The 22,563-nt window shown below is 41.9% G+C and overlaps 1 protein-coding gene across 3 annotated transcripts; it reads right to left on the bottom strand.

Annotated features, from left to right (window-relative positions):
• Positions 1 to 720: 720 nt before the first annotated feature.
• On the bottom strand, positions 721 to 22,556 carry ttll11 (tubulin tyrosine ligase-like family, member 11). Of its 3 annotated transcripts, none has more exons than XM_085793039.1 (11): positions 21,846 to 22,556; positions 21,496 to 21,785; positions 17,691 to 17,790; positions 17,110 to 17,243; positions 13,656 to 13,946; positions 13,295 to 13,579; positions 11,867 to 11,962; positions 11,658 to 11,770; positions 4,496 to 4,729; positions 3,593 to 3,699; positions 721 to 1,093 (listed from the first exon to the last, which is right to left on the bottom strand). In XM_085793039.1, exons 1-11 carry the CDS (start codon positions 22,072 to 22,074, stop codon positions 729 to 731), a joined length of 2,244 nt encoding a protein of 747 aa, XP_085649165.1. In that variant the 5' UTR covers positions 22,075 to 22,556; the 3' UTR covers positions 721 to 728. The 3 variants fall into 3 exon arrangements, with proteins under 3 accessions (XP_085649165.1, XP_085649166.1, XP_085649164.1); XM_085793040.1 differs by having other exon boundaries at positions 21,864 to 22,556; XM_085793038.1 differs by having other exon boundaries at positions 21,496 to 22,556.
• Positions 22,557 to 22,563: the final 7 nt, after the last annotated feature.

Below are 22,563 nucleotides of genomic sequence, written 5' to 3'. Positions count from 1 at the left end.
CATGTATACACACACACACACACACACACACACACTCACATACAGTACACAAACATACACAATATGCCCACACAGATGCTCAGTCACCCTCACATCCATTTCTGTGCAAATGTAACAGTTCAAAGATTTATTTTTTGTGCAAATTCAGGAATATAATATATAATATACATACTAAGTTCACTCCCTTACACCTATTTTATGTTTTTATTTTTATCCTTGTGTGATGTGAGTCTACTGAAGAAGAACAAGAAGAAGAAGGGGCGTCTAATGTTTTGTTTTGTTTTGTTTTGTTTGTGTTGCCAGACTAAAAAAGGTGAAGGGAAGCAAATAGCTGCCCTGTCGAATCAGTGAGAATCAGAAGCAGCCGCTGGACCGACACCACCGTTCATACACGATCGCACCAGGAGAGAGAGAGGGAAGGAAGGAGAGAGAGGAGTGCACTGTCTTCCTCCTCCCCTTCCTCGTGTCCCTCGTTTTCCACTTGCACTGTAAGAGAAAAAAAAACCAAAAAAAAAAAACCCCTGTGGACATCTTTCCTCCTCTGAAGAGAAAAAGCAATCACGAGGGGGGACGGTCGGTCAGCCGAGCGAGCAGGGGGTCCGGCGCGTTGTCCTTCTCCGGTGGACGGACGGACGCCTAATTTCCCGCTCTGCTCCCGTGGAGAAAAGGTGAAGGCAGAGCTGCTGTTGGTCGTCGCCAACGCCAACGCCGCCATCGCCGCCGTCCTATTAGTTCTCCACGTTGGCCCTGAGTGAGCGAGGTTTGAGCCGCGGGTGCAGCCGGTAGTCCTGGCTGGCCGCCCTCCTCAGCGGGGCCGGCGAGCCCAGCTGGGGGTTGGCGGCGCCGGCGAGGCCGAGGGTCTGAGTCTTGATGGCGGCGGCTCGGCTCGGCAGCAGCGCCCGGCTGCAGCTCACAGAGCGCCGGTCCTCCATCACGTTGCCGCCGCCGCCGCCGCCGCCGCCCGTCAGCTGGGCCTCGAGCTGAGCCTCGCACAGCTCCAGCAGCGACACCACCTGCTCCCTCAGGACAAGGGACTTGAACCTGCGGCCCGCCAGGAAGAAAAAGGCTTCCACGAACGCCTGCAGGCCCATCCCTGGAAAAACACAGAGACAGAGAGAGAGAGAGAGAGAGAGAGGCTCAGATGGGGAGGAACTAGAGCTGCAACAATTAACCGATTACCGATTAATCGCACAATAATCGATTATTGAATTAATCGTCAACTATTTTGATAATCGAATAATCGGTTTGAGTAGTTTTTTCTGATTTCAGCTTCTTAAATGTGAATATTTCTGGTGTCTTTGTTCCTTTAAACTGAGTCTCTCTTTGGTTTGTGGACAAAACAAGACTTTTGACGACGTCATCTTGTGGTTTGGGAAACACTGACTGACATATTTCAACATTTTTTAACATTTTATTGACCAAACAACTAATCGATTAATCGTTTAAATAATCAACAGATTAATCGATAATGAAAATAATCGATAGTTGCAGCCCTAGGAGGAACACTTCACTTCACTCAGTCAAGGTTATTAAAGTTTTAACATTTTCATTATTATTTTTTATTTTTATTTAGTTTTTCAGTTTTAGTTAGTTCAACACGTGATTAAGCAGATTCAGTTTAATTTTTTTTTTTTTTGAGGAATTGACTAGTTTTTATTTAGTCTTAGTTTTAGTTTTTCAGGTTAAGATGAACTTCCAACTCCAGCTCACCCATAACCTTAGTGCAGGATAAGCGGTTTAGAAAATGAATGAATGAATGAACTTCCAAATTTGTGAGATTATTCTCTTTTAGTTGCTTAGTTCCCATAAATGTTCCCATCAGTCTTATAGTCACGTTACATTCACTCTTATCTACCTGTGGGTCAATTCAATTCAATTTTAATTTATTTACAAAAAGGGACAGTGTACAGTTCAAACATAAATGTTGCCATTTGATGTACTGTACCAGATTATAGCTTTAAACTCATTTGCATCTGTAGTCCCTTGGCAGGTCACATTAAAAATACAACACAATAACAGGACAGATAAAACGCACTCCAAGTCGTCCCATATTGAGCTGTGGCGTTTTCTTCCTGCAACTTTAGCATCTCTAAAGAAAACTAAAACGAAGCTGATGTTATCTGATATTCAGTTTAGTTTTAGTTAGTTTTGCATTGATCATTGTAGTTTTTATTTAGTTATAGTTTTGGGGTAAAAAATTTTATTTTCATTTCAGTTTACTAAATTATTTTTTTTACTGCTAGTTTTAGTCTTAGTTAACTATGATAACTCTGCACTCAGGGACTATTTTTTCCGCTGCGCAAGAAACGACTGCAGGAAGTTCCTGTTGAGATGAAATAAATGAAATAAACTGTTGTTTTTCCGGTGGATCTGATGGAAACATCAATATGACTCTCATGTCAATCAGCAGGATTTACACAGGGAGGAGTTCTCACTTTATCTAAGAGGCTGCATTGATTTTCTCTTATACACATCATTACCTGAGCTCAACCTTTTGAATCAACCGCTTGAAACTTGCAGAGTCTCGCTCTATACTTTTTTATATTGTACATGAAAACTTGATGCATAATAACAACTGCTTCGTATTGATCCTGATAAATATTAACTGTACGTGTTTTCCTTCCTTTCAAAAGAAGATTACTCTTCTCCAGGCAGCAGCTCATTAAACCTCTGAACTGTTGCTGTGTTAAAGAGTAAAAAAAAAAAAAAAAACACTTGATTATTTTTACATTTCAGTTTTATAATCTACGCAGCGACTAAGGGATGAATTAGAAAACAATAAATTGTGAAGGAAGCGAGAGCCGGAGCTGCAGCTGCATTTTTAAAAACCCAAAGGTTTCTTTAATATCTCGACTGCAGCCTCAGTTGTTCTGAGTGTGCAGAAAAAAAAAACCTGAGGAGCCTGTGGAGTGGAGAAAAACTAATGAGAAGCAGCTTCACACTGGAAAGTTTGTAGGTCGTTATTAAAAGTGCAGAGATTACAAGGACAGTTACATCAATCCCTCCTGGTGTCCTTTGAGAAAAGAAAAACTTTTGTCTGTCCCATACCCCCAAACAAAAACATGTAATAATGCATAAATACAGTTCTCCAGTTTCGTCCTCCATCCGATTCCCACCAAATCCTCCCGATGCACATCCACAGAAATAACAGACTCTGACTTCTGTCTCCCTGAATACATATGAGCTCATTTCCAATTCAGCCCACGACCTCGTCCGTACAGGCCCTTCCATCCCGTCCATGTGATCTCCATCCATCCGCTCCGCCTCACAAACATTCCTCGCAAGGTGCAACGTCTGAATTATTCATGTCCGACGCCGGTGTCTCTCTCTCTCTCTCTCTTTCTCTCCGACTCCGACGCTGTCACGTTTTTGATCTCGGCTCATTTCAATTACGACGGCGCAATGTCAGAGGGAAACTGACGGAGAATGACAAGCAATTATCTCCCGAGCACATTGTTTGCTCCGGGTCTCAAGGATACACGGCTCGCTGTCCTCTACATGTAGTTTCAATGTGAGACTTTTTTTTGTTTCTCCATGTGTGTGTGTGTGTGTGTGTGTGTGTGTGTGTGTGTTTGTGTGTGTGTGTGTTTACCTGCTTCTCTAGAATCAGGCACGGCCCCTGACCAGCGACGTGTGATGTCGATGTAGAGGATGTCCACTGACGCCATGGAGAAGTTGGTGTTGCTCAGTTTACAGGTTCTGAAAACAGTCAGCAGGAAAACTTTAGTGTTTAATCAACCTGTGTTGTTTCAAATATGTTAAAGGGATAGTTCAACATTTTTGGCAAATTGGCCCATAACCATAATTCCTATAGTTTTAGCAGTAGGTTTGTTACCTTTAATTGTCGGTGCAAGCTATTTTTAGAACGGTGGAGTCGTGAGCTGCTCAGAGCTACGGAGGCTAATGGGATTTCTTGGTTTCCCTCATCAAACTCATCAAATACACAATCCAACAACTCCAAAACGCTCTGGTGGACAAGTTGTGACCTGCACATTCACCACGCTATGAGATAATAACAGAACGTTACCAGACAGAGTTGTTTTTGAGGTAAATTCGTGCAAAACCGCTGATGCGCGTTCACAGTGGGGGGCAGTTTTTCGGCAAGCAGTCTCTGCATTTACCTCAAAAACAACTCTGTCTCATAACGTCTCGTTCACTTGTGTAGGAATCTCACAGGTCTTAGCTTTCTTTTGAGACCAACATTATTTATACAGCCCTTGTAGTTGTGAAGCTCTACTCTATTTAGTTTGTCATTTTGGACAGGAGGAGCAAAAACAGGCCTTGTATGGAAAAGGTTAAGACACCTGGGAACTGTTTTAATTTGTGGCATAGGGGCATAATATGTCTCCTTTAATCTTTTTCTATTAGAGAAAACAATGCACTATATACAATAATCCAAAAAATGCTTCAAAATCAAATGCACCATGTTTACTTGATTGTATTAAAGTTCTACGTGGATGACGCTAACGGAGGGGGGATCCAATCACATCTGTACCTGATGAAGGTCCTGAAGGCCGTGGGGCCCAGACGCATGTTGCCCTTGACCCCGAGGAAGCGAATGAAGAGCGCCGCGATGCGCTCCACCAGCCGCAGGTAGTTGAACTGTTTGGTGTACTTGGGGTAAACCTGCTTCAGACACAGCGAGGGCAGCGCGCCGTCGTCCGGGCTCTTCTCCTGCGACTCCGCCTCCATGGGAATCTCCTCGGACCCGGCCGCCTTTGGTTGGGAACTTCTGTCGGGGAAAGAGAAGCACAGATTATTCAACATTTTTATTGTGTTATGTTTTAATTCTGGGCTTGTTTTTTATGGTCGGCAGTCGAGGAAGCTTTTAACCAGAGGATTTGAACATCACAAATAAGCGACTGCAGCTTTATGTGCTGTCCAGGCCTGACTAATGGCTTCCAGGCCCTGCAGGAGAAAGCACAGGACCCATAAGGCCTTTTGTCAGCTGAGATACAGACAGCAAAGACCTGTGCTAGATAAATGCACCGAGCTTTTCACTGGCGTCTGCACTCACAGCCTGGCCTGGCAGGGGAAAAGGGGAAGAATAATATTGTATGACGGACGAATAACTCTCTCTTCACTCCTCAACATTTCACAGCCTTCACTGAGTCTTTTCAGCGTCTTACATCCACAACTTCCACCTACATCAGCCACAATGACGGAGGATGTAGAAGTAAAACAAAGCCCAGAGAGGAAGGAAGGTTAATTTTGTTTAAGGCGACACTGTGACTCATTAAGTGCTGCAGACCCAGGTGATGCTGCTGAAAAGCACAGTGGCTCTCTGCTGTTCTTATAGGCATTAGTCAATGAAAGCCTGCGCTTGCATTAAGACCCGTATTACCAATTCCCCTGCAAAGAACGACGTTGGACAAATTGTGCTTTTAAAGACATCACACTGACGCTCGGCGCAAGGCAGAAAAAAACAACAACGTATAAGAGCACTTACGTTGAGTTACTTAAAATGACTAAACGAAGTCAAAGCGTGGATTTAATCCATCAGTCACCTGCGGCACAGGAAACGTAGATGGAAATGCATACAGCATGCTCAGTGAGCTACACACAATAAGCTCTGGTGAGGAAATTGAAAGTAAACAATTTTATGTTGACTGTTGTTTGTTCTTCTGATTGATTCTCCGCAGGATGAATTTGACTTTAGCTTTTAAAGCTCGGCAGTAGCAAAACAGCTACAATGAGTGAGAATGAGAACCCTCGCTGACCCAAAATGACTTTTTACTTCTCTGCAAGCAACAAACAACCAACAGAGGAAAAAAGTTTGTTTTTTTCTTCTTCAAAAAGTATGAAAACTATTCAACATGTACAATTATATAAATATAAGGATGTAAGATTCGAGGAGGATCAGTAGGGCAAAACAAGGCACATGAAGGTTTTAATATGTACACTTACACATAATGGTAATAATGCATCTTCAAGGACAGGGAAACATGTTGACTACATTTCCCTCCATTCAAATATCTGCAAAGTCAATTTAAAGAGGAACTATGCAGGATTTGTAGCTTAACTATGCTACATTTTTACCTTAATTAAACAGCTTTGGAGTAATTGTGATGGTTTAATAAATGGCTTTACTTGTTACAGCTCTACAGTCTCCGCGGCACCATGAAACAAACGCGCCCTGTAACCCGTAATCTCTTGCTTATGACAGATCAAACTACACAAATATACACAATACATCATAACATTTATTGTTTGTAGCGTTTTGTTCCCCTCTATCGACTGATTTCTCGCCGGCTTCGCTGTGAACAAATGCACATGGCCCAGAGGAGGGTTAGCAAAACAGAGGAAAAGCGACTGGATTTACATAGTTAGAAAAAAAGACTGTTGGTCAGGACTTTTTTTTTTCCAGCAAACAACTAAAATGATTAATAATTTCCTAATAAATCATTCCTGGGTTGTTGTGATTGGTTCCCAAACTTCAATTTTGCAGCAACAACTCATTGATGTGAACTTTCCTGAGGCCACCAAGCTTCTCCGGAGGGACTCGACTCTTCTCATAGAAAATGAATGGGAGCCGTGGGCTGTGTGTGTGTGTGTGTGTGTGTGTGTGTGTGTGTGTGTGTGTGTGTGTGTGTGTGTGTGTGTGTGTGTGTGTGTGTGTGTGTGTGTGTGTCTATGTGTTTGTGTGCACACTGTGCTCTCTGTGACACCTCCCTCGCTCTGATGTTTACTTTGCTGCACCTGCACAACAACACATTACACTTTTATCATTCTTATTGCACAGTTATTGAGTCCAGTGACCTCGAATAATTCCCCCTCACGTTGCCCCCCCTGAGCCGAGGGTCTCATCAGGCAGAGTTAGTGTAAAAAGTAAAAACACCTGTGTGGGCGTAGAGAGAGAGGGCCTTTAAGGATAACTCCTATGGTCATGAGCATGAAGACACATAAGCAGCGAAGGGAAATAAACAAACGTCGAGGGGATGGAGCAGCGCTGACTCTTCTGAGGCCGTTTCTTTTCTCTATGAATTAGTAAGCAGTGTGAATGGCACCGAGAGAGCACTGCTGAATGTTTAATAGAATCAATCATCCCTCGGCAGCTAGAAGGACACCACCCACCTCTATTTAGACAGGACAGGCTCGGCTAAAAACGGACAAGATGACAGCCAAGACGGACAGTGAGGGGAATGTCGACAAACATTCCCAGCAGACGGAGAGAGAGAGAGAGAAAGGGATGATGGAGGCAAAGCGAGAGGGTAAAAAGGTGAAGAATGACAGGTTATTAGAAAAGAACATCCACAGGCCCGGTGTCAAATGTTAGTTGAGAGTGGATGAGGAGGACTGTGGCTAATTCAGCTGTCATTAACCTGCCTGAGTGCTGCTATCCCCCCTGCTCCTCCTCCGGTGAGTAAATCTTCAAAAAGCCACGGCAACACAGGAGTCAAAAGGGCTCAAACAGGTGTCGGGGATGATGATGATGATGATGATAATAATAATAAATCTAAGTGTCTGCGCACTTTTCAGAAGTCGAGCTAAACTTTTTCTCAGAGTCGCACAAAAACATACACCCACGACATTCAGGAAACGGTGCTCACGAAAATTCAATTCAAAGCTGTTCTCAGTGAAAGAGCAGAACAGGAAAACCCATGACTCAACCTTAGTTACCCTCAGACTGCACCCAGTCCGCCTTTATATCCGTTTATACAGGTGATGCATTTGTATCGTGCTTTTTGAAAACAGGTATGAATATCAGCTCTTTTGTTCTTCTCACCCACATTTTCTCTGACACACACACACACACACACACACACACACACACACACACACACCTCATAATGGCTCATAAATCACCTGCAGAGAAACACCGTATACAGGATTAATGAGCTGGGTGCAAGAAGTACATGTCTAAGAGTCACTGATACCATCACATCCTCTTTCTCACAAGCCCTCATTTATCTCGTCGCCCCGTTTTCTCCCAAAAACGCCACATTTCGCCCCTTTTGTTCTGCCGTTTTATACTGACTTATCGTTCTTACATAAGCTCTCACTCCATCTCCTTTAAATAGAAACACCTTTTTTTTTTTTTTACCGTGTGCCGGGTCAGTTCTCATTTCGTTCTCGCTTCATTTTGTCACACAGGGGGGGTGAAATCAGTCTAAACTCCACAGCACAGGTATGTTTACTTAGCAGCAGACCATCTGTGCAGTAAACAAACTCCTAACCTCCCATCTATGTGTGATGATACGAGCTGGCTGAATGAAAAACAGCAAAACAAATAAAATCAGACCTTCCCCATTAAAATACATTGGAGCTGAATCTAAACCATCCCCGAGACAGTGACTCATCAAAACGCTCACAATGCCAATCAAAACACTGTCGTCTTCTAAAACGCTTTCACTCGGCGCTCGTCTCTCCCACTTGTTTCCCTTGAATCTGTCCTTAAGTCTGCAGCATCACATGCTTGCATCACCTGTGAGTATTAGATCCTGGAGATTTTTTTCTTTAGATTTCACACATCTTTCTGCACAAATGGCTTGATTAAGAAAAAAAAAGAAAGAATAGATATAATTCAGTGTGATGAGAATCATTGTTTTGCCATCAAACAAATCAAATCGTGCATTACTGTCATGCTGCAGGTTGCAGGTGCCTTTGTGACCGACCGTGCACAAACACAGAGAACAAACCGTGGGAGTGAATGATTAATGAGTTCCTATTTAGCGCCCATGTCGCTGGATGCAGTAATGATTACATTTTTTTGGAGCATATCCAATCTTATGGCTAATTTAATAAACATTAGCCCTAGCTAGTTGGGACATAATTAGCATACACCCCCTCCCACACACACACACACACACACACACAGACACACACACAGAGCTCCTTCAACGCGACTCAGTCACTATCTGCATAGCTGACAGCACACTTTCCTGCAATCACACCCTGACATGAATACTAACTCGTTGTGGTCGAGGTCTGTACGCTATGACAGAGTTTGAATTATAACTCCTGCTGCCATTATGAGACGTATTGCTAATCAATAAAATTACTATTCAATACCTGAGAACTGGCTGTCTAATCATGTGATCTCTCGGGTTTCTAACCACACTCCCTACACACGTGCAACATTACATATACGATAAATATGTTACTTGTTATCCTAACTCTTAGCACCAGTGTTGGGCACATTACTTTTAAAAGGCAATTACTTATAGTTTCTAGTTACTTTCCCCAAAAAGTAACTGAGTTCCTACATTATACAATAGAATAGAATGCCTTTATTTGTCATTATACTCTCTGTATAACGAAATTAGTCATTATACTCTCTGTATAACGAAATTAGCGCCCCCCTTCAGTGCAAACAAGCAATACCATAAAAATACAATATAAAAACACTTTCAATAATATAAAATAAATAGATAAGTAACTAATAACCAGGAAAAGTAACTATTACGTTACTTTTTTAATAAAATGCATGAATTAATTGTTGATGGACTGAAAAAAAGTACACTTTAACGGGTGTATTATTTTGTGATGGGACCTCTTGAGGCAAGTGATGGCACATTTTATTGTGAGAAACGGTAACAGTGTTCTTACCGGGGAAAAAGTAACTTTTTGGATTACTTGTTACTGAAAAAAGTAGCGCCATTAGAAATGCCGTTATTTTATAACGTTGTTATTCCCATCACTGCTTAGCACTTTTTCCACTACTAGTTTCTACCCTGGATTTTTTCTTACCTACCTTTTATTTTAAACAGGTAATTAATTCGTCATTTATATAAACTCAACAGCTTGTGAGAGAGATAATAAACAGCGTAGTGTTACTTGCATTTTAACAGAGCTTATTGATATAAATGGAGAAAAGAACAGGTCCTAGGACAGAGCCTTGAGACCTCCAAAAAAGGTGGATCCTTTTCCCAGCTCCAGAAAGCTCATAACTTATTCAAAGACTTTCCACCCTCTTTAGTGACATGGTATCTTTCTACTAACATAATAGATACATGAGAATTTTAAACATTACTGCTAGGCCTTATAACTTTCTTCACATCATAAACCCCGTCCTTGTCGGTGTCACTTTAAGCAACGCTCCATTTTTATGGACGCACTGAATTATATCATATTAAAGATCACTGAACTTGTTTCCTCTGTGACGCACCTCGCCTCAGTCTGGGCTTAAGCCTCTTCTCACCACATGACTGCAGATTATAGATACTCTCACGCTGAGATATTTTATGAAGATATTCCTCCACTATTTAATTGGCTCGAAGAGGCTTAAACCTGCAGATAAACTGTCAGCGTCTACAGTGCAGTGGTGAAATAAATGGAGGTGTGTGCTCACAATGAAATGAGGCAAATAATTCACCAAGCACCAGGGGAAACTCAGATTGTGTAATATCAGGACTAATGTCTGACAACTACAAGCTACTGACTGACAATGCAACAACTATTACTTCATTAAATCAATATTATACTGGTGAAACATTGTGATTGTGTAAAATATAATAGTCCATAATCTCCACAGTTCAGGGCTGCAACTAACAGCTGTTTTCATTCAAGGTTTATCTGCCAATTCTTTCTTTAAATAGCTGACTGTAATAACTTTGAGTTTTTGGTCTATAAAATGTAAAGAAATACTCATATAGTCTTAACAATAATACATTTGCTGTTACATAATGAAAAAGATCAACAAATATTCAGATTTGAGAAAGTGAAAGACATTTTTGCCTGACAAATGACTTATTTAAAATCACTATTGATTGTATTGATTGTGAAATCAGAGTAGGTTGGGTTTAAATAGCTGAATTTACTGGCAACCAACTAATCAATCCATCATATTAGCTCCAAAACTGTATGTTGTTCAGACACAAAGGTTTTGAGCGGCCCCCAGCATGAGGGACATTAGATTAAAGGCTTATTGGGCTCTAGAAGTATGTATAGAGGAATTAGTTGAGAGGGATGTGTATGCTGTGTGACACTGGTGTGATTCATGAACAAGAACACAATGTGGTTCTGCTGATTCGAGCTCGACAAAAATACAGCAATGCAGGAGGAGTGAGGATTAAACATATTATAGGCGGATTATTTCAATATGTTACTGGTCATGAATATAATAGTTAAGTGGGTATTATCCCCGAGAAGATATCCCCCTCCTCGCTCGCAGAACAAAGCAGATCAAATATCTGATATCGAAGTTAATCTGAAGAGGAGGCGAGGCAGAAGTGAGGGAAGGAGCCAAAGAGAGAGAGAGAGAGACTGTGAGGGGGAGAAATAGGCAAGAAATGGAGATGGTGGAAGAACAGAGAGTAAATCCTCTTGTCACAGAAGAAAAACAGATTGAGAAGACGAAGAAGAGGAAGAAAAAACAGAAGGCCTAATGGTAGAGGAGATTTATTGCCAGGCACCACACAGGGCCAGTCAGCCAGAGAGATTGAGCCACCAGACTTGTACAGTAATGTGAGAATTTCCACCACGGCTCAGCTGAATTTAATTTTTCCATTTAACAGGCTTATGGAGAGCTGTTGAGTGGTGCAGAGCCGGGCTCAGAGGAAAGACAGGCGGAGGAAGATATCATGTCTTTAAAAGTGGACTCTAAAGGCCAGCAGACAAAGACTGGAGGATATAAGAAACTTGAAGTGTGTGTTTACTGCGCGTGACGCGTGTGTGTGAGTGAGTGAGTGTACATTTGTGCAAGCCAGTGTATTTACATTGAAGGTTTCTTGTGGCCAGGGTCCATTAGGCGAAGAGTGTCCCTTATAACGCCCACTTTGACCTCTTCATCCACAGGACTGGGGACGTATTCAAAAACTCCTGGTGCAACCTGAACAACACACACAAACATTTATTATAACACTGAAAAAATAGCATCGACAATATTACAGCGTATGACACGACTGATATTGACGATCATGTTTACCTCCTTTTCGTGCTCTATCCTCATGCTGGGGTTGGAGTTGACCTCTAGTAAAACTGGCCTCAGGTTCTTCATCAGCAGGATGTCAAAACCTAATACCTAAGACACAATCACACACTTTATTACAGACTGTACATATAAATTTTACTAATACAAAGCTACTATTGTAACTGCCAACAGAAAAACACAATATACCCAAACTCAACCCTAACTCTCTCACTAATAAACTGAACAGAATGGAACAGGATGACTTCTGTATAACTTCTTTAAAAACTTATTACAGATAAGACAGGTCATCATAGCTCATTGGGCTGTACATGCAGTAAGAAGCTTTCCTGAAAAAACTAAAGCGTTTGAAGAGTCTTTAGAAAGCAAAAAGGGAAAGGAAAGAGAGAGAAAGACACTGACATCCAAGATTGTTCCTGCATTGAACAACAAACTTTAAAGAAAATGTCAGAATAAAGACGATCAACCTAAGGAAAACCTCTCCGTTTCAAGACAAGTCGCCTCCCTACCACAGTCACCTGGATGACTCATGATATAGAGGTAAGGGTGTTAATATTATGAGACACGATCCAGAGTTATAAGGCTCCTTTTGTATGATTTGTTCACATGTACGAGAGAATTGGAGGTGTGTGCAAGGGGGAGGATGAAAATTACTGCTAAAATACAGGTGTTTTTCAAGGTGGAAAAGTGAAATTGGTGAGAATGTGGTTACAGGAAATGGCATCATGCTTGGCACTGACTGGAGAAATGAACTGATGTTGCCAAAGGGAAACTAAATAACTACAGAGAAATAGGGAGACTCTGACTGAATGTAATGACTAAATTTGATTGACAGCACTTATGGAAACTGGCATGCCTATGATCAATAAACATGACCAGTATTGATTTTGTGTTTTATTTCATTCTCATTTTGGCCCTTTTTTTTTTTTCTTTCTTTCCCTATGTAAATGCATATATACTGTTGAGGGTGGGGGAAGAGGGGTGTTTATAATGTTATTGTCCCTGTGACTGTACATAACAATAAATATATTGTTAAAGGGGTAGTTCAACATTTTGGCAAATTGGCCCATTGTCATAATCCCTATAGTCTTAGGAGTAAGTTTGTTACCTTTAATTGTCGGTGCAAGCTATTTTTAGAATGGCGGAGCAGAGCCGCGAGCTGCTCAAAGCTACGCTACGGAGGCTAATGGGATTACTTGGTTTCTCTCATCAAACTCATCAAATACACAATCCAACAACTCCAAAACACTCTGGTGGACAAGTTGTGACCTGCACATTCACCACGCTATGAGATAATAAAGGAACGTTACGAGACAGAGTTGAACTATCCCTTTAAAATACATGTGTTTTTCACCTGTGCGCATCAAAATAGTGCGTTCATCACATTCCTGCTGTACATATTCTGATGCCAACACAGTCTCTCACCTGGAAGCATGTGGGTCCCGGTTTGCCTGGTGGTATATCGGCTTGATAATAGACTTTGAGCTCAGGCACCACAGCGATGGAAGTCTTGATGACAAGAGCGATGATGTCCGACCACACCTTTTTGATGTCGACACCTTTAGCTGCCAGCCTGTAGAGCACGCTGGAGAGTGTGCGCTTGCTGCCCGTGCTCTGGCTGTCGGAGTGCACAAAGTTGCCACTGTGGACGTTGAGGGAGTAGTTGGTCAGGTGCATGAAGACGTGGCTGAGGTTCTTCTGGCTTGGCTCCTGCAGAATCAGAGTGAGAGTGATTAATACTTAGTTTTGTGTTTGCTATAAAAACCCCCAAGTGTGTCTAGGATACCTGGTAGGGCTCGGTGCAGAACCGCGTCAGGCCCTCCTTGGCAATGTAGATCTCCAATGGCTCCAGAGACTTTATGAGCACGTAGAGGCGAATGTCAAACTTGAGCTTGTCGATGAGTAACGGCTTCTGGATGTACTCCTGGACTACAGCCTGTTTGGCCTGTGGACCCCCCATGAGCTTTAGGTCACTGGGGTCACGGATGAGGTAGATGCCGTCCCCCTGAGAGCCGCCATCTGGCTTGACGATGAAGGTTGGATTCACCGTGGCGTCGTTCTCCTTCACCATGCGGATCTAGGAGTCAAAAAACAAACACCACAGTCCCTGAGTGGCTCTGTTTTATGGTCACTTAAAGGGATACTTCGCCCAAAATCAGTAATTCACCAATTGTCTACTCACCGTCATACCAAGAAAGGGTTTGGGGAACGCTTTATCAAAACGCTTTTGGAGTTCCAGGGGGGGTCCGGCTGGCAACGGATTTTCATATAATGACGGCGGATAGAGCTCACGTTTGAATCGTCCAAAACACACACTATGAAACATCCAAATACCTCCATACTGCTCGTCCGTACTGACCCAAGTGTCCTGAAGCTGCCACATGAAAAAAATAATTTTATCTCTGTTTTTAGCGTTGTTGTAGCAGTAGCTCCCAGAGTGGCTCTGTTGATGTTTCTGCGCATGTGCGAGATGTTCGTTCGTCGTTGTAAACCACTATAGGATGTATGATGTAAACACGGAAGAACATCTCGCAGGAAATCTCGTGCATCTCACGCAGCCACTGGGAGCTACTGCTACAACAAGGCTAAAAACAAATCAAATTAACTTTTTCTGAACAACTTTTTTATGTCGTGGCTTCAGGACACTTGGGTCAGTACGGACGAGCAGTATGGAGGTATCTGGATGTTTCATAGTGTGTGTTTTGGACGACTCAAAAGTGAGCACTATCCACCGCCATTATATGAAAACCCATTGCCAGCCGGACCCCCCCTGGAACTCCAAAAGCGTTTTGATGACTCAGAAAGTTCTCCGAACCCTTCTTTGGCATGACAGCGAGTAGAAAATTGGTGAATTGTCGATTTTGGGTGAAGTATCCCTTTAAAACAGATGTTTGCCAACGTCAATAACATGGATTGTTGATGAAATATTTGTAAAGGTGTCAAACAAAAAATGAATGTTTAAATAATTTTCATAAAGCTCTCTTAATGCATTTAACTTCTACATACAAGTTAAAAATATAAATTTTTCAATTGAGTTGGGTGTAACAAACTGACAGATTAGAAAGCAGCAGTGAAAGTCAAGCCTTATATTTCTGATTATGTAATAATCCTGTTTGGCTGAATGACTAATTGTCATTATGTCACACAGACGTAACAAAGGAAAGCTTCTGTTCAATAGGAAACAGTTTTGTCAGTGATATTCTGGTGCCCCCTGCTGGACAATATACACAGCTGCAATATAAATATTTCCCTTCAACCAACAACAGAGGCTATTGACAATCTGCCAATGCAATTACATCACCAATTAAGATTCATTCAGTGAAAAATGAGAACCTGCTCACTGCTATCAGTATTGATAGCAGAGGCTGAGATTCAACTGCCACCTGCCAAAATCTGTTAGCTCCTCTAATTAGATCTGACTACTAATCTGATTGTTACATGTGACCTTAATGTGTGATGCCAGAAATATTTACCTACTTGCCAAAATGGACATGGAGATTTGATTTAAAAAAGAACATATTATTTCAAATGTCCTTGTCTGAACCACATTCCAACCAAGTTGATGAAAATAACACACAAATCTGGATCAATGCCTCCATTGTCGGCCTATCTGTGACATGTGCCGAGTGGCGCACATGGTAACTGTAATTTCCTTGTTCACTGTGGTCACCCAGGAGAAAAGGAGACGGGAGAAGCTCGTTCTCTTCTTCCCTTCCTTCCTTCCCTGTGTCGACACTCACTCAATTCTGCTTTTCCTTCTCGGGACAATTCTGCTCGACTCAACCATGTGTTAAGGGGCTATTGCGCATAAATGCGTTACAGTCTGGCTTTCCACCCCTCGAGGGGAAGTGAGCAATGAAGCAAGCCCATGAAACAAGGATTAAACAGGTCATACTATTTAGGACGCCACTGTTGCAATGTAGCGTGGTGAGCGTCCGTCCACAGCAGAGGAATTGGAAAACACCACATTTAGTCTACAACTTTTGCATGTGTTGATACTGCTTGGCTAGAACCGACCTGAAAACTTGAGAGGAAACAAGATGGGAGTAGGACGAGGGCTGAATTGATTTGATTCCAATTCAAAAGGTCCCAATTCGATATTTCAGTTTTAATACCAATTTGCTTGGTTATGAAAGAGATTTTCACAAAAATAATGTTGCAAATCGTACAAAGATGGGACTCTCTAACCTGGTGTATTATTAAAAAATATAAATGTTTACACTAATTGGACCGAAAAGCAGTTGCATTAATGCACATTTATTTAACATGACCCACTCCAGAAGTAAACAGTGCAACACTGCAATGGCGTACATTAAAAGATCAATCTAAGGGTTTTATGAATCAATATTGGATCTTAATGAAGATCGATATGATCGGAAAAAACGTTTTTTTTTAAAACCCAGCAGTAGTCAGAAACTTATATATGGTTGGACTGTGTGTGTGGCATATATGCAAAGTTGAGCATGTACGAAACTGTTATGGGAGAGCGATGTAAACAACTCAATAGAAAGTAACAAAAGGTTGCCGGGAAAAGTTGCAAAATTTTGCTCCATGATGTAAGAAGCTATTAGCATATTCATGGCGCCATCTTGTCATATTTCCATTCTGCATAGTGTCAGCCGATTTCAGCCCTTGATCTATTTGCTTCTCTCCTGCTCTCTGTGCTCACATATGCAGTATTTTTTTATACAGCCTGATTCTGACTAAAGCTGTTCTCGTTTGCAGGTTTCTCTGTTTGTGTTGTCAGAAAATGGAACAAGTTTGAAATTGTGACTGAGGCGCAGCTCCTTAAGACAACGTGTTGATTTCCAAAGTGCTGCTGCTGCTCTGCAGTGACAAAATCCTGTTTTTTTTTATTTTTATAACTGTGACGTTGTCTGGCAAAACACATCATTTACAAGGCAAAAGCTATGCTGTGATTTCAGCTCTACTTACTTGTAAATTGATCGCTTGGAGAGAAAGCTAGAAGTGATAGAAAATCTTTATTTTGTCTCACACAGAGCACAGCTAACAAATTGCTGCTCTTGCCAGCAACTGAGTCTGAGTCACTGCTATATTATTATTTATAAAGCCATCTGGGAGTTCATCTTGCTATCTTGCATCTCAGTCCAGACATTAAACCATTAAAACTAGTAACTGACTTCAGTGTTGTGGCTGGTCTTATGCATGTGTTAGTATCCGTGTTTAGACTGCTGCACGTCGCACAGAAATTACAACATTTTCATGTTGTGCAACTGCACCTGTGTGGAGAACTGCTGGTACTCCTCTGGCAGGATCCAGGAACGGGGATAGAAGTTGTATTCTTCTGGGAACAGCTCCTGCATAGTCCGCACTGCACGACTCAGGTTGATCTTCCTCAGCATTTCAATCATTCCTGCAATGCACCATTTGAAAGACACTGTGCTTGAAAAACACTGTGATTAAAGTCTTTTCTTCAACTACAGCTAGTTTTAATGCAAGAAGACGGATCCTATAGAGAAAAACAGACAAACACTAACTTGTAAAAAGATCTAACACAAGGGCAACACAGCAGAAGATAAGTGTAACCCAGAAAGTGATGTAAATTTGGTTGTACATTTGTTACAAATACAATAATCTCTGAATGATTACTGTTGTGGCATGAACGGGTTGGTATTGGAGGATCAGTAGGGCTTCGACTAAATCCCCCCTGTTGTGATTACAGAATACTGAGCACACATGAAGCACTGGGAGCTGAATTCAAGGCCTCTCTGCACCTACAGTTCAACAAACATTAGTGCGAGGTGCTTGATGTGAACAGAGTGGGTGTCGCAGGTTGATTGAGACAGAAGCTCTGAAATACCTGGGAACTTGTTCACCTGCCCTGAGACAATATTTTCATTATCATGGAAGGAGACGCCATGCCAGTAGATGTCACAGGCTGCTCGTCTTCCCAGAGGAAACTGAAGAATCGCACAAAGAAAAGAGAAAACAAGAATTAAAAGACAATCTAAAACAACAGAATAACAACAATTAATTCAGAAAGTCACACTGCTTCTGCATCTGTAAATGACAAAGAGGGCTTAATCTGTTAGTATGACTCAGGACACTAGTGAAGTGCTTGCCCTTCTGGTGATCCCAGAGTGGAAGGATAATCTTGCCTAAAGATGGTAGGCCGTGCGTGTGCTGTTGTGATGAGCTGGGAGAGAGAAGAGGAAGCGATACTATAAAAGGATTTAGAGAGAGTTAGGAAAACCTACTGGCACAAAGTACAGCTTTTGTCCACTAAACCTCTTCTCTGCCCACACTTGCACACTCCAAACCACATATAATTCATCCAATGTGCTGCTGCAGTGAAGCTAAATGGACGGGATTTTCCCTCCTATTGTGATAACCATGTATCGGTATTCATTTCCAAACTCAAACACAAGTATCCCATCATGAAAAAATGTTTCTTTTTTTTTAACAAAGCAAAAAGAGCTCCAACAGTGTTCATACTCTGGATAGTAAACTATGAAGACAGCTTCCACTTCCTACTCACTGCTGTGTCTCACTTCTCTCTATCAATGCATTATGTATTACTGGATGTTTCCTGTGCTCCGTCAAATCTCCATGCATGAAGTTTCAGCTCAGCAAATGGAGTTAAAGCTTCGTTTACACGCCACATGACCGAGGTCATAACTTTGGTCTCAAGATAAGAGAAAAACATCTTCAGTATGTGGCAGGCTGCATCACAAATACTGATATATATATTGTGTTATCCATGTGCTCTTGAAAATGCACAAGCATTTAGTAAGTAACCATTTACTGCTTAGCAATTGTTTCTCCTTTTTGTCTTTCTCTTTTATTTTTATAGTCTGCGTGGGCTCTTCTTCCTGATAACCGCAAAAACAGATCTGAATAATTTATTTCAAAGATGCAGTGTTTTCCACGCAGCTCGTTGTTCACATATTAAAACCTGACACAGCTCTCATCTTTAACTTTATAATATCCTGATGACTCCATGTCAAGTTGTACTGAGAGATCAGCGGCATATCGTCTATCACCATTGTTAAATTCAATCCCGATATGACCCAACCGACTGCCCAGCTACAAGACAGACCAGTGACAGAGTTACATCTCATTAATGAGTTAGTATGAGAGTGTGTGAAAAGAGGGAAACCCTACTCGACAGCCAAGACCTGATATAATTACTGCCAGGGAGAATGCCTTCGTATGACTGCTAAATCGCATCAGGGAAGGAGGTCAAATTAAACAGAGTAGTTTGTAAAGGATCAGGATCAAAAATAGCCATCTTGTGTGTGTGTATGTGTGTGTGTATGGAAAGATAGGTCAATGTCCATGCACTTAAAGTGGACTTAGTCACATGTGGGTAATTTTCCAAGCCACTTTGTGAATGAAAACAAACACTGAACTTGCTGAGGTAGCGCTATTAGAGCAAAAAGCAATCAGGGGGATACGTTAAGTTGCATCATCATCATCATCATCCCTCAAATTTACAGAACGTATAATCTAAGTTATTCAGGTTATTGGTTTCTAAGTGCTCTACAATGAAGGAAGACAGGGTGGGGGAGCGGGGGGTGGGGCTTTAAAAAATGAACGCGCTTTACCTCAAAATGTTCGATTCTAATGAAAATACCAGCACCGTGATTAAACGCACAGTAATTAGTCTCGTTTTTGAACTCAGATCCCAGGGCTTGCCATTCTCCCTCTGCCTCAAAGAGGACTAGAAGTCTATTGGATTAGCGGAGCTTAAGGCTAATCATTTCCCACTGTTTGAGAATGCCATATGCTTAAAGTCAGTTGACAGCTGTCTCTCTGGCCTGAGAACGCTGCAGATGTACAGGGCGAAGTAGACATTTGGATGCAAACTGGCCTTGAAGCCAAATGTTTCATATCATCATTCATTCACAAGAATGTCCTCATAAACTGTCAACCGGTCGGTGTTGTGGCCTACAACTCGTCTATGTTCATTTTAATAAGTGATATAAACAAACAGAGCGCTGCCTCTGGAGTTTCAGCTCCTTCGAAGATGTTGACAGGCACTTTCAGAACGACACGGGATCTATAGCGCCCTTGACTTTGTTGGGGGTGGATCATGTGACCGGAGCGTGGTAATGTATAGTCCCTCTGTCCGCCGTTTCCGATGGCAGAGCTGGAAAGGTTTAAGTGTCACTGCGTGGTCACCGGTGATAAGTAGAGTCGTTACCTCACCTGTCTCACCGCATTGGCCCCGTCTTTACTTCTCATGCATAATGGACACCGTGTTAATAATGGCTGATAGATGGTATTAATTGCATCGCATTCAAACTGACCAGATGGTGTTTGTGGCTCGTAGAAAAAGAACTGGATCAATTAGCCCTCGCATAAATCTTTAAAAAGTTGTTGCTTTTCACTTGGAAGGAGTTTCATCCACATCCATCCTGTGTAATTGTATACATTTAACAAACTGGCATTATCAAGTGGTTGGGTTAAAGGTCATAATGTAACCTAAAATATTAATGTGTTTAGTTTTATTTAAACAACTTCATCAATACAAACTTTGTAGAGACACTAGAAATAAATGCCCAAAGGTAAAAAGGGAAACTAAATCAGTATACCCTAAATATGTAGTCATAAGGAGAACATAAATGACTCCATTCACAACTTAATTTGCAAAACCGGTGCATGAAATTCTGCAAGTTTTGCATTCTTGAAAGAAAATCCCTATGTATTGAATCCGCATCAAATCAGACACATGACTACTAACATTTTTTTCTAATTTCAGCTTCAGCATGTTTATAATCAGCCTAAATTCCTTGGTCCAAGCCACGCAGAAAATATAATATAGTGGACTGGACAGGATATCAAAGACAGTGAAACAATGACTAAAGTTGAGTGTGTAAAGCCTTCATCCAAAAATACTCACACACAATTCAAACTACCGATACTTTAAACTTAGTGATTCATGACAATTTGTCAGAGATACTGTCTCCACCTTCTGTCTCAGCTAAAAGAAGCACACAGGAGAACTACTTCATAATCTAAAGTCCTATTCAGAACAGAACAGGTTGTGTAATTAGTATAAGATTGATTTTAACTGTTTTAATCATCAGTTACAGTAACAAATTGGAGATTAAGTTTTAAGTGTCATTTATTGCTTGTTTAATGCCCAATAAAAGTCGTCTTAAGTTGTAGCTGTGCTGTGCAGATCTTGATATCAGTCCCTGGTGTTTCTCAACATCAAGAGGACAAAAGATGAAAGAATATTTTTCTGTTGAAGAAGGCATTAAAGGGCAAGGGCAAGAACTGTCTTGACTTTTGGCATATTAACAGCATTAATCACCATTTAAAAGCTGAATCAAAAAGGATGAGCTACATTGGTGTTGGTGTAGGAGCATGTTGTTGAGTTTATCTACACTAGTAAACAACTGCAGACATATGGTTTTTTAAATGGGGCATAGTTGGGGAGAAGTAAAAAACAAAAGTTGTCATGCTGGCATAGTTCTAACCCACACCCAGGCTGGTTGTCATCCCCATAAAACACTGATTCACTGAACAGCTGGTGTCAGAGATCTGCTTGGTTGAAACCAGGGCCCTGGTATGAAATGAAATCTGCACAGCACATGGTTGGGGAAAAAAATAAACAGCTGAGGAAAATGAAAACCAAAACTCTCATTAAAACACACCTCTTTCCACTTAAGTTGCTTGATGCTCAGCTTCAGCGCCTCCAACGAGGTCTTGGCTTTGGATGTGTCCACGGTCACTGGTCTTCTCTTCTTTGCAAGTCTGAATCCATCCTCACGGCGTGTGTCTTGAATGATTTTGGATGCATGGATGGTCACATAGTTCCCATTAGGCTCCGACTTGCCCTGCAGGATCTTTCCAGTCCCTCTGATGTGAAGTGTCCTCTCATGCCCAAGTCCATTCAAGTTCTTCCTAACATGAGCAGAAACTACAGAGCCCTGCAATGACAGATCTGAGATGGGCTTGCCACATGAGTTCTTGTCATCTTTCCCCTGCTTATTCCGACTTTTACCTTTTTGTGTAACGTTACCATAGCTGTTGGTTGTTGATGCATCTCCTCCAGGTATGGTGATGCTGCTGGAGGGGTCTGGTGAGACAATAGCAGCCGGGGGAGAAGAACAAGACACTGGCAGTGGCAGCTGCTGCTCCTCCTCAGCCTCCACACCCTGTTTCTCTGCATCCTCGCCGCACGATTTCATCTGCTCGAGTTGAACCTTGACTTTTGCATAATGATCACTCATTATAGCGAAACGCTACGAGTGGCACTGCTGGGCAGGGCACGGTTGCTGTACCACTGTACAATAATCCGACGCCGGCGGGCTAACGTTATTGTCAAATAGTATAGCACGCATTGCTACCTTAAAGAGCTAATTAAAGAGTAAAACCCATTTGCTTTCTTAATAGTGTTGTCATTCCCCTCCAAAAAAAACAACAACACAGCGTGTTAAGGACCACAGAGCCCAAACCAACAGTCTGCGGCGTTACCTAGCGACAAAACCGGTTAAAGACTGAAGCAGCTAGCATCTAAACCTGGCGTTGGCCTGTCAGACTTCATTTAGCATTTAGCAACATATAGTTCAGATGATGAGCCGTCGGTACACTCACTCACCCTTTAAACTCATGACAGACTTTACCTCACTGGTACCGCAACTTACGAGCAGGTTTCAAGTCAAGCCGAGCCGAGCCGAGCCGAGCCGAGCCAAGCCGCGGTCGGCGTTGCTAAGATGCCC

The sequence above is a fragment of the Trachurus japonicus genome, chromosome 12, assembly GCF_045865225.1.
Source record: "Trachurus japonicus isolate A0001 chromosome 12, Traja_1.0".
Classification (NCBI taxonomy): Eukaryota; Metazoa; Chordata; class Actinopteri; order Carangiformes; family Carangidae; genus Trachurus; species Trachurus japonicus.
This window is presented reverse-complemented; position numbering and strand designations above follow the sequence as displayed.